This window comes from Misgurnus anguillicaudatus, chromosome 15 (assembly GCF_027580225.2).
Source record: "Misgurnus anguillicaudatus chromosome 15, ASM2758022v2, whole genome shotgun sequence".
In the NCBI taxonomy this organism is placed as follows: domain Eukaryota; kingdom Metazoa; phylum Chordata; class Actinopteri; order Cypriniformes; family Cobitidae; genus Misgurnus; species Misgurnus anguillicaudatus.
In genome coordinates, this window is record NC_073351.2 from 11,905,427 (window position 1) to 11,918,640 (window position 13,214).

Here is a 13,214-nt window from a genome sequence, read left to right on the forward strand (position 1 = left end):
AAAATTTGGGCAGCACAGTTTTGGAAGCGGGGCTTTAAAGGAATAGTCCATTTTCTTAAAAGAAAAATCCAGATAATTTACTCACCACCATGTCATCCAAAATGTTGATGTCTTTCTTTGTTCAGTCCAGCAGAAATTATGTTTTTTGAGGATTTTTCTCATTTTAATGGACTTTAATGGACACCAACACTTAACCCTTAACTTAACTCAACACGTAACAGTTTTTTTCAACGGAGTTTCAAAGGACTATAAACGATCCCAAACGAGGCATAAGGGTCTTATCTAGCGAAGTCATTTTTGACATTTGTAAATGTACTATTCTGAGTTACCTGAACATAGCAATATGCCAAAACCAGTAATACACTCAAAAAGAGGCCAAATAAAGAAAACTCTAAAGTTTCTCTGTATGTACGAGTTTAAGAAAGAACACAGAAAGAACACAATGTTCCTGATATACATCCAATCTTGCTGACCCAATGTCATCTGTAAGTCTATTAATAGAGAAAGTGTGTGAGCGTGAGAGACTATGTCTGCGTGAGAGAGAGAGAGAGAGAGAGAGAGAGAGAGAGAGAGAGAGAGAGAGAGACTTTTCCCCTTATCAATTGTTGTATTAATATTATGAATCCATTCTTTGAGTAGAAAAAAATACTTTTTATGAGAAAAGGAATCGTTTTTCAGGATGGTTTAAATTATGAAAGTCGTTCAGGCTGTACACACATACAAATATAGCATCAAAGACCAGTTATTAAATGGAAGTATATGATTGGCTCATAGCCATCAAACATCATAGAAATCTCTGAATGAATACCAACCAGCTTGTACTGTAGATAAAGGACACATTAAAGTCTGCAGTGCTTAAGCATACAAATGCAGTGGGATGAGTCAGAATCACATCTTTGTTGTATAGCAGCTTGTAAGACACAATCATAAGAATTTCCACCAGTTCATTCAGCAAGATGAGGCCAAATCAGTTTGGAAAACCAATGAATTACAAAATAGCTTATTTGTGACTCAAACAAGGTAAGGCCATAGAGGTACTTTACTGTAGGATGATTGTTTCCTCTCTATGAGATGCGATTATTATAATTTTCTCAGCAGTACTTGAGGAGGTACAGCACACTCTCAGAAAAAAAGTTTTTAAAGTTGTCACTGGGAGGGTACTTTTCTAAAAGCTCCTAATATACCAACAAACATTAAAGCAATACTTCATCCGGAATGATGAAATGTTATCATTATTAACTCGCCCTCATGTTGTTCCAAACCCATATGCTGATATTTTTCTGCGAAAACTGTTGAATCACTTTAACCATATCTGTCAAGCTCCAAAAAAATCATTCACTTTTTGTGGTTTGGATAAGGGTTAATAATGACAACGTTTGTGTCTGGTTGAATTATTCCTAAAAGATGAAAGCTTTGAAGAAGCAATGGTCAGTCCAGCTCTGGCATTAATATTAATGTGTTCCCATTGGCTGCCTAACAAGCTGAAATCAAAGCCAAAAGACCAAAGAGAAGAGAAACAAAGCACGCGGCCGGTTAAATAAGCATCCCTTGTGATCAAAAGCCCACTAACCAGATCTATCTTAAGTGTGTCACACCAATGTCTTGTAGTTATCCATTTTTTATAAAAAGGCAGGTGACATATCTGATCTGCATTAGCTACTGCACGACACATCAGACTAAGCATTAGGAGCTTCTCAAGGCTCATAACTTATATAAAATAATTTCAGTTCATATTTCTCACTTTTTTGTAGGAAAAGTAACACAGTGTCATCCTGAATGCCTGGACAAATATTAAAGCTTATACAGCCTGAATAAAGAACACAAGCCTGGCCTAGGGAAATGGCACATTGAGTGACATCACAATGACTTCAAGGGTTTCTCTAACCAATCACGGCAAAGCTTGTGAGTACTGTCATCCAATCACACATCAGCCTCCTTTGCAGCTGCATTGAGGGGAATGTAAATAAGCGTTTTGACGTCATAGCACAGCGGTTTCGACTCGGCTAAGGTTGAGGAAAGGACAATAGTCTCTGACGCATGATTCAGAACATAGAATCCAGCAAGCGAAAACTGAGACATTGAAATAATGGCTAACTATAGACCCAATTTAGTCCAGCTATGAGTAACCTTAAATAATCTTCAATTAGGTTAAATGCCGTTTTGGCCAAAATAACTTAAAGATGTATGAAATTTCAACATGTAAGCAAAGTCAACAGGTGTTTAAGATGTTTGCTTTCATTTGTTTTTATAAACGTATATGTATCGTCCATTCTTGGGCTATGTTAGATGTCTATTAGACTTTCACTAACAGCTCAAATTTAGCCTTGTTTTAGCCAAAATTGCCTGCTGGGAAGGATGCATTTCACATTACACACTTCTCAAATATTGTGTTTCATCCATTAAAGACTCCTTTACGCACCTGCACACACCTGCAAAGTGTCACCTGTTGGTTTGCAGAATGATCACCTTGCACATGGGCATGTATACATGGCAAACAAAGTCGTACAGTATTTCTGTTGATCTCTGTGCTGATCCTGCAATTTATTTGTGTGATTTAGGTCACAGGCCCAAACTGTGTTTATGCTACTCAAATTTATGCTTTGTTGCTTAAATATGTATGTAAGTATGCTTGTGCATATCTATATGATCTGTTTGGCCTAAATCTGTATTTCAGATTGAACCATCACATTTCTACAATGCACCAATTGTTAAAGGAACAGTGCACTCAAATATTAAATAATCTCTCTTAATTTTCTCACCTTCATGCCAGATGTATATGATGAAAATAATTTTATAATAAAATGCTGAAATGTTATCTTCATAAATGGGAGCCAAAATGGCGAAGCGCAAAAAGCGCATGTCTTCTAAAGCGAAACAATGTTTGTGTGGCAAAACAATACATATATTGAGTTTATTTAGCAATTTAAGACATTTATGAATCTACTGGAGTCATTTACTTTAATGATGAATGGAGCTTTAATGGTGTTTTTGGAGCTTGCAATGTTTGCTTCCATATAAGATGATAATATGGCAGCATTTTATATAAATTAATTGTGTTCAACTGAAGATAGGAAATCCAAATACATAAGTGAATTATGAGTGCAATATTCATTTAAAGGAAAACGCCACTGTTTTTCAATTTTTTACTATGTTCTTACCTCAGCTTAGATGAATTTATAGATACCTATCTTTTTTTAATGCGTTCACTTAATCTTTGTACAGCGCGTCGTGAATGTGTTAGCATTTAGCCTAGCCCCATTCATTCCTTAGGATCCAAACAGGGATGAATTTGGAAGCCACCAAGCTGTTTTCCCTATTTAAAGACTGTTACATGAGTAGTTACATGAGTAACATAATAAAACTTTTGATAGGAGCCATGGGAATGAATGGGGCTAGGCTAAATGCTAACACATTAAAGATGCGCTGTACAAAGATTAAAAGTGCATGCATTGAAAAAAGATAGGTGTGTTTTAATTCATCTAAGTTGAGGTAAAAACATAGTAAAATATTGAAAAACTGTGGTGTTTTCCTTTAACATGACCTTTTAAGAAATAAATGTGTTACTGTTTTGCAATAACCCGTCATAAAAATGGTTGTAAGGACAACACTTGCAATATGAATCAAAAGTGAGAAAAAATATTTGCTGCCTTCGCATTGATCATATAAAATACAACGCTGAGGAGATACAGCAACACTCATCTTTACCTCATACACACACGCACGCACGCACACACACAGCCTCCTCTCCTATCTGTTGCCACAGCAACGCAGCACTCTCCTCCACATCGCATCGATGGCACAAGCTCCTACAGACCTTTTGGCAAACACACACAGACACATGCGCAAGACATATACCGAACATAAAATATAACATGACCGGTATGTAAAAACACAGACCCTCTCACCTCACAATTCTGTCCAGTAAAACCCAGGCCACAGATACAAGTATAAGACCAGACATCAGGTTGCATCTGGGTGCTCTCCTCAATCTCTCCCACCCGACTACAGATGCCCCCGTTCAGACAGGGTCTGCCCTCACATGGGTCCGGCGTCGCGCTGAAGGCCTCAGTAGGACTGGGGCTTGGCGTTAGAGGTGTCCCAAGTCCCCCCCTCACACCGACGATGAGGAGGAGAGGAAGTATACAGCACTGCATGAGAGCGGTACAGATGTGCCCAAGTGCCTTTTCTTTTCACAAATGTGCTGCCTTTGTTCCCTTAATTGTCTCGCTCTTGTCCTGTTCTACGTATGCTGGTACAGAGCAGCTGTATGGAGTTGCCTGAAGCTTGACTGTGTACGAGAGAGGCAATTTGTTGGAGTGTAGGCTGAAGGAGGGAGAGAGAGAGATAGAGATAGAGAGAGAGAGGAGGGGAGGGTACTGGTTCTTAGTGACGACAGGTGATGATGCTTACATACTCCACCTTTCTTAGAAACGTATGCATATTATTTTAATGTATACTGTTTTTGAATAATGATTACTACTTGAATATACTGATTTGAAATAATCATCTCCAAAATGTAAAACTTGGCCAGTACATTCTTCACAGTAAACAGCACATTCTCTATATATCTAAAATGATAAACTGTGAGTCTTTTGTGTAGTGTAGTTGGATTTACAATGAGTTTATGATGGACTCACAGCTAGCCGCCCTCACAATGCTTTCCTGAAAAACCTCTCTTCGATTCCTCCTCCTGCTTGTTTCCATGACAACCACACTGGAAGTCAATACTGAAGCTAGAGACACACTGTAACTGTTATGATGTGTCACCAGTTTAACACTCCCATTTAAAAATGCCATTTTTATTCATTTGTTTTATTAACAGATCTTTCTACAGGTCCAAACTCGTTTATGCTGGCCAGTATTGATTTGATTCGGGTGCTGTTGTGACCTAGTGGGCAACATCAGCATCCCGAGCTGGAAACCAATATTTACAACATTCACTGCTGACCAGCCAATTAATTTGGCTCATTCTCATGAGATCTACAGCTGCAAACAAATAACAGTATGGTGATGCTACCTACACTGCATTCCTTAAAAAGCAGGTGTTCCCATTTAGTTGGGAAAAATGTACGCCATATTTCTATGTACCTGTGTTTGTTCAGGGGCTCAAGTGTGTTTTCAATTAAAGGGGAAATATCATGAAAATTTGACTTTTTACATGTTTAAGTGCTATATCGGGTCCTCAGTGCTTCCACCAACCTAAAAAACGTTTAAAAGAACCACTCAGTATTGTGATGTCAGAAGGGGATAATACCGCAGCTAAATCTGCACTATCTAACAATGGCACTGCCATTTAGTGTAGAGATCAGCTCATTTGCATTTTAAAGGACACACCCAAAAACTGCAAATTTTTGCTTACACCTACAAAGTGGCAATTTTAACATTATATAATAAATTATCTATATGGTTATTTGAGCTAAAACTTTACATACTTTGGGAACACCAAAAAGTTATTTTAAAGTGTTGTAAAATGGCCCCTTAAAGACAGCGTATCTCATTTGATCCTGAAATTTTTTTAGTTATGCTGGTTAAAAGTCTTCTCACATCCTGATAGCAATCATTATGTTAAGTTGTTTAAATGTATTTGTAGAAATTGATGTCATCTGTGAAAGGCGTAGGACCAAAAAATGTTCAACCAATCATAGATCTCGGTCCGAACGGACGTTGCCTTTTTGGTCCCTGATCCGCAAGCGTAATTTGAATGCCACTGCGCAGCCTGTTCACGCAGACACCATACGTCATATTTTATAACAACAAATGCCTGGATCAGCAAAGGGCAAAAACTCAAATTAACATCCGTAACTTTACTGCTTTACCACAAGATGCAAACAGCTGCAGGAGGCAAAGGGTCTGAAAGGGTTGATGCACTGTTTATTTTGGTAAGGTAGGTACGCTATATGTTTGTATTGAGATAGATTCAGATATTCTACTTTGATGAAACATTGTGTTGCGTTTAGCGTTTATAAATTTGTGAAAGAGACATGAGATGTGACCGTCTAATCTGTGCGTGTTCATGTGTTTTGAAAGAGGCGTGACTTTGGATGGCGATTTGAATGGAGGGTGGGATCATGATTTTATTGATAGTCGGCTACCGTTAGCATTTCTCAAAATTAGATACCCTGCCTTTAAAAAACAACGCATTACCATATTATGCAGTACATCTGAATCTGATACTATTAGAGATAGTCTGTCTACATCACTCTAAAAAAAATGAAATGCTGGGTTATGACAATGAAAGCTATTGCTATTACATCTGTGCATTGTCATGTAATTTACATAGTTCATAAATTAAAGTCTAGGAAGGATACAGCTGAAACTATAACGTTTGCTTTGGTCTTCTCTGGTCTGCTGTTAAACTGTAAAGAGGTATTATGTAACACAAATGCTAAAACAATTTTTTTATACGCACTTAAGACTTCCTTTAAATCAAACATTATTCTCAGGATAAAGAAACTGAAATACCATTTTGTTTCTGTGACACAGCACACTATTACAGACGTTAGACAATGGCACCTCCTCCTGGACATAAGTGGTAATGAAGAGTATAGTTAGTTGGTGGCCAAATGGGCTTATACATGGATTTCTCTGCGACGTCATCACTGCTTGTGCACACGACAGAGAGGCAGAAAGAAGAGAAGTGCCTTGTGTTGTAGGCTAGTAGCTGTGTCTACATATGCCAGGGAGTTGTTGTGTGGTTAATAGTACCAACAGAGCCAGTGCTGGGTGCCTGATGTTAACATACCAATAGATGCGGTTTTTATTTTACTAGCCTAACATGATAATTCATACATGTGTTACAGTAACACTGCGAAATTAAAAACTAAAATCAAGTTTTATTTATATACAAACAATAAAGAACTCTTCAATACTTAAGGTTGTTGCAGTAGCGGACCAGCTCACCAATTGGGCTTTCTGTTTCCATAATGCGCGCACACGTAATGTTTGTAAACAGGAAACACGTGTATATTGCTGCCATGTTTGATTTCGCTCCAATGTCTATCCATCCATCCATCCATAGATATGAGAGATACAAAAAGACAAATAAACAAGTAATATGTGATGCTGGTCATTGTAGGTGGTGATTACCAATATCAGTTCATTGTATATATGTATATGTGAGTTTAATGTAGGCTATAGAAAGTCAGGGGTGCTGCTAAGGATTTTGGGCCCCATGAAAATAATCTTGACAGGGCCCCTAACACAGCTGAGACTTTTTCATATTAATTTACATAAAATCATGCACTTTTATGGTATTTTGACTATCATGTTCCATCCCATGTTCACACCTGTAATTTGTCCTCTGTAATACTGCACTACTTCAGTACTGTATAATGTATATACTGTGCTGTACATGTGTCATATAGTGTATTCACATATATTTATATTTGTATGTATGTACTGCACATATGTGACTTTCAGTTGCTGCTGCTGGTTCATTTGACTCTGTTTGGAACGAGGCATGATTTTGACAAAGTGCGTTTGACTGCATTTATTGCAAAAAAAAATGACTTTCTTTCTTAGTATTTTTGTCTTGTTTTCAGTAGAAATATCTAAAAATTCTTGAATCAAGATGTGTTTTCTTGATGAGCAAATAAAAGAAGAAAATAAATCTAGTTTTTAGACAAAAAATATACAATTTAAGTGAATTTGTGCTGAAAACAAGCAAAAGTATCTGCCAATAGTGTGAGAAAATTTAGCTTGAAATTGAATGTTTAAGAAAAAAGAAATCTTATTTTTTTTCTCACCCCATTGCCAGATAATTTTGCTTGTTTTAAGGACAATTTCACTTAAATTGTATATTATTTGTCTTAGACTTATTTACTAAGGTCATTTTGCTCATCAAGAAAAAGCATCTTAATTTAAGAATTTTTAGATATTTTTACTGAAAACAAGACAAAAATACTAAGTAAGAAAGTCAGTTTTTGCAGTGTTGAACGTTTAACTCAAACTGTTTATTGTTATTTTTCCAGCGTTTTCTTGACCTTACATTGGGAGAAAATTGAGTTCCCTTATCATGCACTTTTAACACTAGAAAGGCCACCGGCAGTCATTTTAACCGCAACATTTAAACTTATGGTAATGATCTTTAACACTAGAACGACCAAGGCATCATTTTGACCATTTGAAATTTGCATAGTCAATAACTTTGTCTTAATAAATCACAAAGCCTTGCTGCTCCCTGACTTTTCCTGAATTTTCATTAAAACTAGTTTAAATATTTAATGTGTAAATAAAAACAGAAATATAATAATTTCTATCTATATGGTCCACAGGCAGTAATTTTCCGCCGTTTAAATTGAGTTTTGCCGAGTCGATCTGGATCAGATAATGTGAAAGTATTATGTGAAGATGGTTGGCAGAGATGAATCATGCTGTATTTGACAATATAGGGGATATTGTAGTAATACAACTCCACATCATCTTCAAGAGAAACCTCACAAACAGCTGATAGTAGTTCGTACAGAAGCTGGCAGAGGATTTTTATCAGAGTTCATGCTTGCAAGCCAGGTGCAACAGCATGGACCGCAGCAGGGTGCTGAAAGTGAGCGGAGCCTCGTACAAAGATGCAGACAACGGCTCCATGTGAGGCAAAGCCGTGCACCCGCTGCACCTGCTCAATCGAAACGTGCTAACTTGTCGAAAAAATGCTACTGTAGAGACCTGGGGCCTCATGTACCAAGCGTGCGTAAGCACAGAAAAGTGTCGTAGGCTACGATCATTGTCACGGGCGGTCCACTAACAGGTTAGGCCTACTTACAAACCCACCCTTTCTTGTGAAATATTGGGTAACATACTGTTGACCCTTTGCCTTTTTCACTTCTCTTATTTTTTTTCTCTTTCCATTTTTGCCTGGGCAGAGCCAGACATTGTAAACATTGGGGGCTTAGCCTAAATCTAGGGGTTCAAAATGGTGCCCTGCTGATATTTTTTCTCCATTTACGGCAGCTTTATAAACTATTTTTTAATCTAAGTGTTCTTTGTATTATCATTTTGAAGAGATTTGTGCAATGAGCAAGTTTTTTCAAAGTTTTAATTCTGTGATTAAATGTACTTTAAATATAACCAATGACAGTGTGCAGCAGCAGAGCAGGCAGCATAGATCATAGCACTAACAGTAGCGGTTAGCCATGCAGATAACATTAGTTGACGCTATTTAACATAACTATTTATATACACTTTTACAGTAATAATGAAGGCACTGTAATAATTAACATTTTGAAAATGCATTTACTGTGAGAAGATTCAGCATAATAATTTGCCTTCAACTTCAATCTCTCATTCGTTGCCTGGAGTGGGGGACTGGAGGGTTTAAAGCTGAACGCCGTCACCTAGCGGACTGGATGAATTCATTTTTACAGATCTGAAAAGATTTGGGGCTTTTGACAAAACATTCGGGGCTTGAGCCCAATAAGCCACCCTCTCGCTCCGCCCCTGAGTGAAGTCAAGCTGTTCGTGTTGCCTGGACACAATTTGGGCGGACTGAACCATTTTATGATAATCGAGAGGGGGAGAGGGGCCCACGGACGTTTGTGTTTCCTAAACAAATACATTTTTTTGACAACAGGAAACAGCAAATAGAATAATTTAAAGTTAAAGATGCCCTTCCTCTTCGTTTTTATTGTTTTATACTGTTGTCTGAGGTCTACTCGTGACGTTTGCTTGATTTTTACATCCAAAAACATCAAAAGCAATAAGTAATAGGCCATTTTGTACCCTGGTTTTGAGGCTGGTTCGAGAAATTATCCGTTTTGAGGGGCCAGACGCATTGACGACTTGGAAGTAAACGCCCACTGCTATGATTGGATAACAGTTTTTTGTAGTCAAACTAACTTTCAATACTTATTTAATCTCATGTGTGTAATCAGTTTACTGTTAAGTGAGTGTCTTAAGACACGGTGTCTTTCTTACACACACACACATTTTTGACGCGTGTAGCAGCATAAACCCTTTCGACGCGTGTGCAGCGTGAATTTGCGTGAATTTGCGTCCTTCGGAAGAGAAGTCACCGGCCACCACTGAGACACATGGTACTAAAGTGTTTTACTCACATAAGCTGCGCCATTCTGTCCGGATCCAATATTGATAGAGTAGCATTGCTTTTTAATCGCAGTCTCTCTTCAAATCCAGCATTTTTCTGAACATCCAAACACAGAGCAAATGTTATGCTTCCGTCGTTTGATACGAATGATGTCTCTCGACAAACACAATGGCCCGAATACAGTACGGTTGACGTTCAGCCATCCTTGCTGTAACTTGTTTAAAACTCACTGAACTAAACATATTATGTGGGCGCGGTCTCAAGTTGGAGAGCTCATGAATAGTAATGAGCTTGATCAATTCCACGTCACACTGATCAGCTTTTCTAATTTACCTGCATTCTCTGCTTATTTCTTTTCAGTGGCTAGAGCTGACCGAGGAGGTAGAAGTTCATGTTCACATTCACGACACAACACAAACACATATGGACCTAACACATATCAAAAAAATACAAGTAAATATGGTTTTATGTGGAAGGGCCCCTTTAATAATTTTTAACATCAAATATTTTTTTAGCACCACAATTTTATTGGGGGGTTCTCTGGGCCCCCTCTTCATCATGGGCCCCTGTAGGAAGTACTCAGTAAAAAAATATTGTTTTAGCTAAAGTTTGGCTTGTGAAACCTATACAATACAGGATTCAACCGTGTGGTCCTTCGAATCAAATTATACAATTTTATTGACTGAAAATAAGTACATATCCCAGCAAACATAAGGCTCAACGGAAATTTGCCCATTGTTTTTCCAGCGGACCACCAGCGGCAGCCGGCAGGCGCTTCTTGAGGTCCGCTGTCGGACCGCTGACTGTGAAAGAGAGTTGTAAACCCCAAGAAGCAGTGGTGAATTTAGCAAAGTTGCTTGACTGAACAGGTACCCTAAAATGTTCATACCGAACAAAACAATAACTGCTGTATTTGAGTTACTGAATTTGTAATATTGTTTTTTTAACAGCAATAAAGCGCATAGTTTTCATTTCTATAAAATGCCACCACAGCCTGAACAAGCACCTGCTGTTTGACTTTATATATGTCTACAATGATCTTACGGATAAAAATGTGTTGACCAAGACTGCATACTTTATATAAATATCATCAAACATTTTATTTAGTTCACTAATTCCATTTAAAAAGTGAAACTTGTATATTATATTTATTCAGTACACACAGACTGATATAATTCAAATGTTTATTCTGTAGCCTACTTTGTTTACTCACCTATTTCTATGTTGCAAGATCAAGGATTTTTGCCCATAATAATCACAAAAAAACTCCAAACTGGCCTGCTGCTGAGTGGTCCAAAGTTATGTTCTCTGATGCAAGTAAATTTAGCATTTCCTTTGGAAATTCGGGTCCCAGAGTCTGGAGGAAGAGAGGCACACAATCAATGTTGCTTGAGGTCCAGTGTAAAGTTACCACAGTCAGTGATGGTTTGGGGTGCCATGTAATCTGCTTGTATTGGTCCATTGTGTTTTCTGAGGTCCAAGGTCAACACAGCATATAACAGGAAGTTTTAGAGCACTTCATGCTGCTGACAAACTTTATGGAGATGCAGATTTCATTTTCCAGGCACCTGCACACAGTTCTTAATTGGCCAGCAAACTCGCCTGACCTTAACTCCATAGGAAATCTATGGGGTATTGTGAAGAGGAAGATGCAATATGCAAGACCCAACAATGCAGAAGAGCTGAAGGCCACTATCAGAGCAACCTGGGCTCTCATAACACCTGAGCAGTCCCACAGACTAATCGACTCCATTGCACGCCGCATTATTGCAGTAATTCAAGCAAAAGGAGCCTCAACTCCTTTTCAAAGTATTGAGTGCTGTACAAGCTCATACTTTTCATGTTCATACTTTTCATTTGGCCAAGATTTCTAAAAATCCTTTCTTTGTATTGGTCTTAACTTCTATACGTTACATTAGTAATACGTTTGTTTATAATGTTGATTTATAGCCGTAGCAAATGTAACTGCTTGTGCTATCGTTTATTATGTTGTGCTATCTGTCGATTTTCTGTGCTTTCCACTGCATCTATTATGTAAAGCTGCTTTGATACAATTACCAAATTGTGAAAAGCGCTATATAAATAAAATTGAATTGAATTGAAATTGAATTAAGTAATATTCAAATTTTCTGGGAAAAATTTCTAATTTGGGAATTTCTTTAGTTGTCAGTTATAAATAATCATCAGAATTAAAATAAATAAACATTTGAAATATGTCAATCTGTGTGTAGTGAATGCATATAATATACAAGTTTCACTTTTTGAATGGAATGGAATCAACTTTTTCCAGGGTTTAGGGTTAGATTTGGTGCTTGTGTTATATGTCACTTTAAGTATTTGCCACTTTAAGTATTGGTTTAAAAAAAAAAGATAAAAGACTTATTCTTTTATATTTTCTAAACTTTAACCAATTGTCGCCTGACGTTGGGGTTAGAGTTTGTTTAGGTAAGGATGTCATTTTATGTCAATCTAACCCTAAACCGAAGCGACAATGGTAAGAAATTAGGACAAAAAGTTAAATAACCAACACGCGACAGTGACACAAACAGAAATGCGCGCTCACATGCTCACATGCTCACGCTCAAACGCAGCGAAACGTGACATTGTCACGTTGGTCCATACGTGAAATAGTCACGTAATTTCGTGATATTGTGTGATCAGAGATGCTTTCTTTCTATTTCTTACCCCGCTGTCATATTTGTTGTGTGTTTATGTTATTGAGAGGAAAGCGCGCAGCACATATTTATAACGTGTTGTTATTCAAAATATGTTTTCCACTTGCTTGCAAAAAAAGTTCTCAAAATGATCATTGCTGAAAGCTGCTCGGGAATATTTTTCTCATTAGAACCATACTGTAACGCAACATTCAACTTATAATAGTTTTTAAATAGTTATCAGGCTTACTTATAATTTTACTGTTTTTAACATAACATGCAATAGATAAAATACACCACATAAAGTAGTATCCATGTCTAACTATACAGAGTAGGTTTTTTTTCTGATTGGGTGGGCCAGCTGTAGCTCCATGCCTGCCATGCGGACGAACATTTTACTTTCGTTTTTAAATTAGGATCACACGTCGATTAACAGTGGTAAAATTCTCACAATAACATACCTAGTATATTTTTATATAGATCTTTTTTTACTAAATAGTACTATTATTGTCTTTTTTATA

At 37.4% G+C, this 13,214-nt stretch overlaps 1 protein-coding gene across 1 annotated transcript in view; it reads right to left on the bottom strand.

Annotated features, from left to right (window-relative positions):
- The window catches only part of dner (delta/notch-like EGF repeat containing), a 29,032-nt gene extending 24,703 nt beyond the window's left edge, over window positions 1-4,329 (bottom strand). Inside the window, exon 1 of the mRNA XM_055174712.2 lies at window positions 3,906-4,329. Coding sequence (XP_055030687.2) covers window positions 3,906-4,154 — 249 coding nt within the window. The 5' untranslated portion in view covers window positions 4,155-4,329. The remainder of the gene's footprint in view (window positions 1-3,905) is intronic.
- Window positions 4,330-13,214: the final 8,885 nt, after the last annotated feature.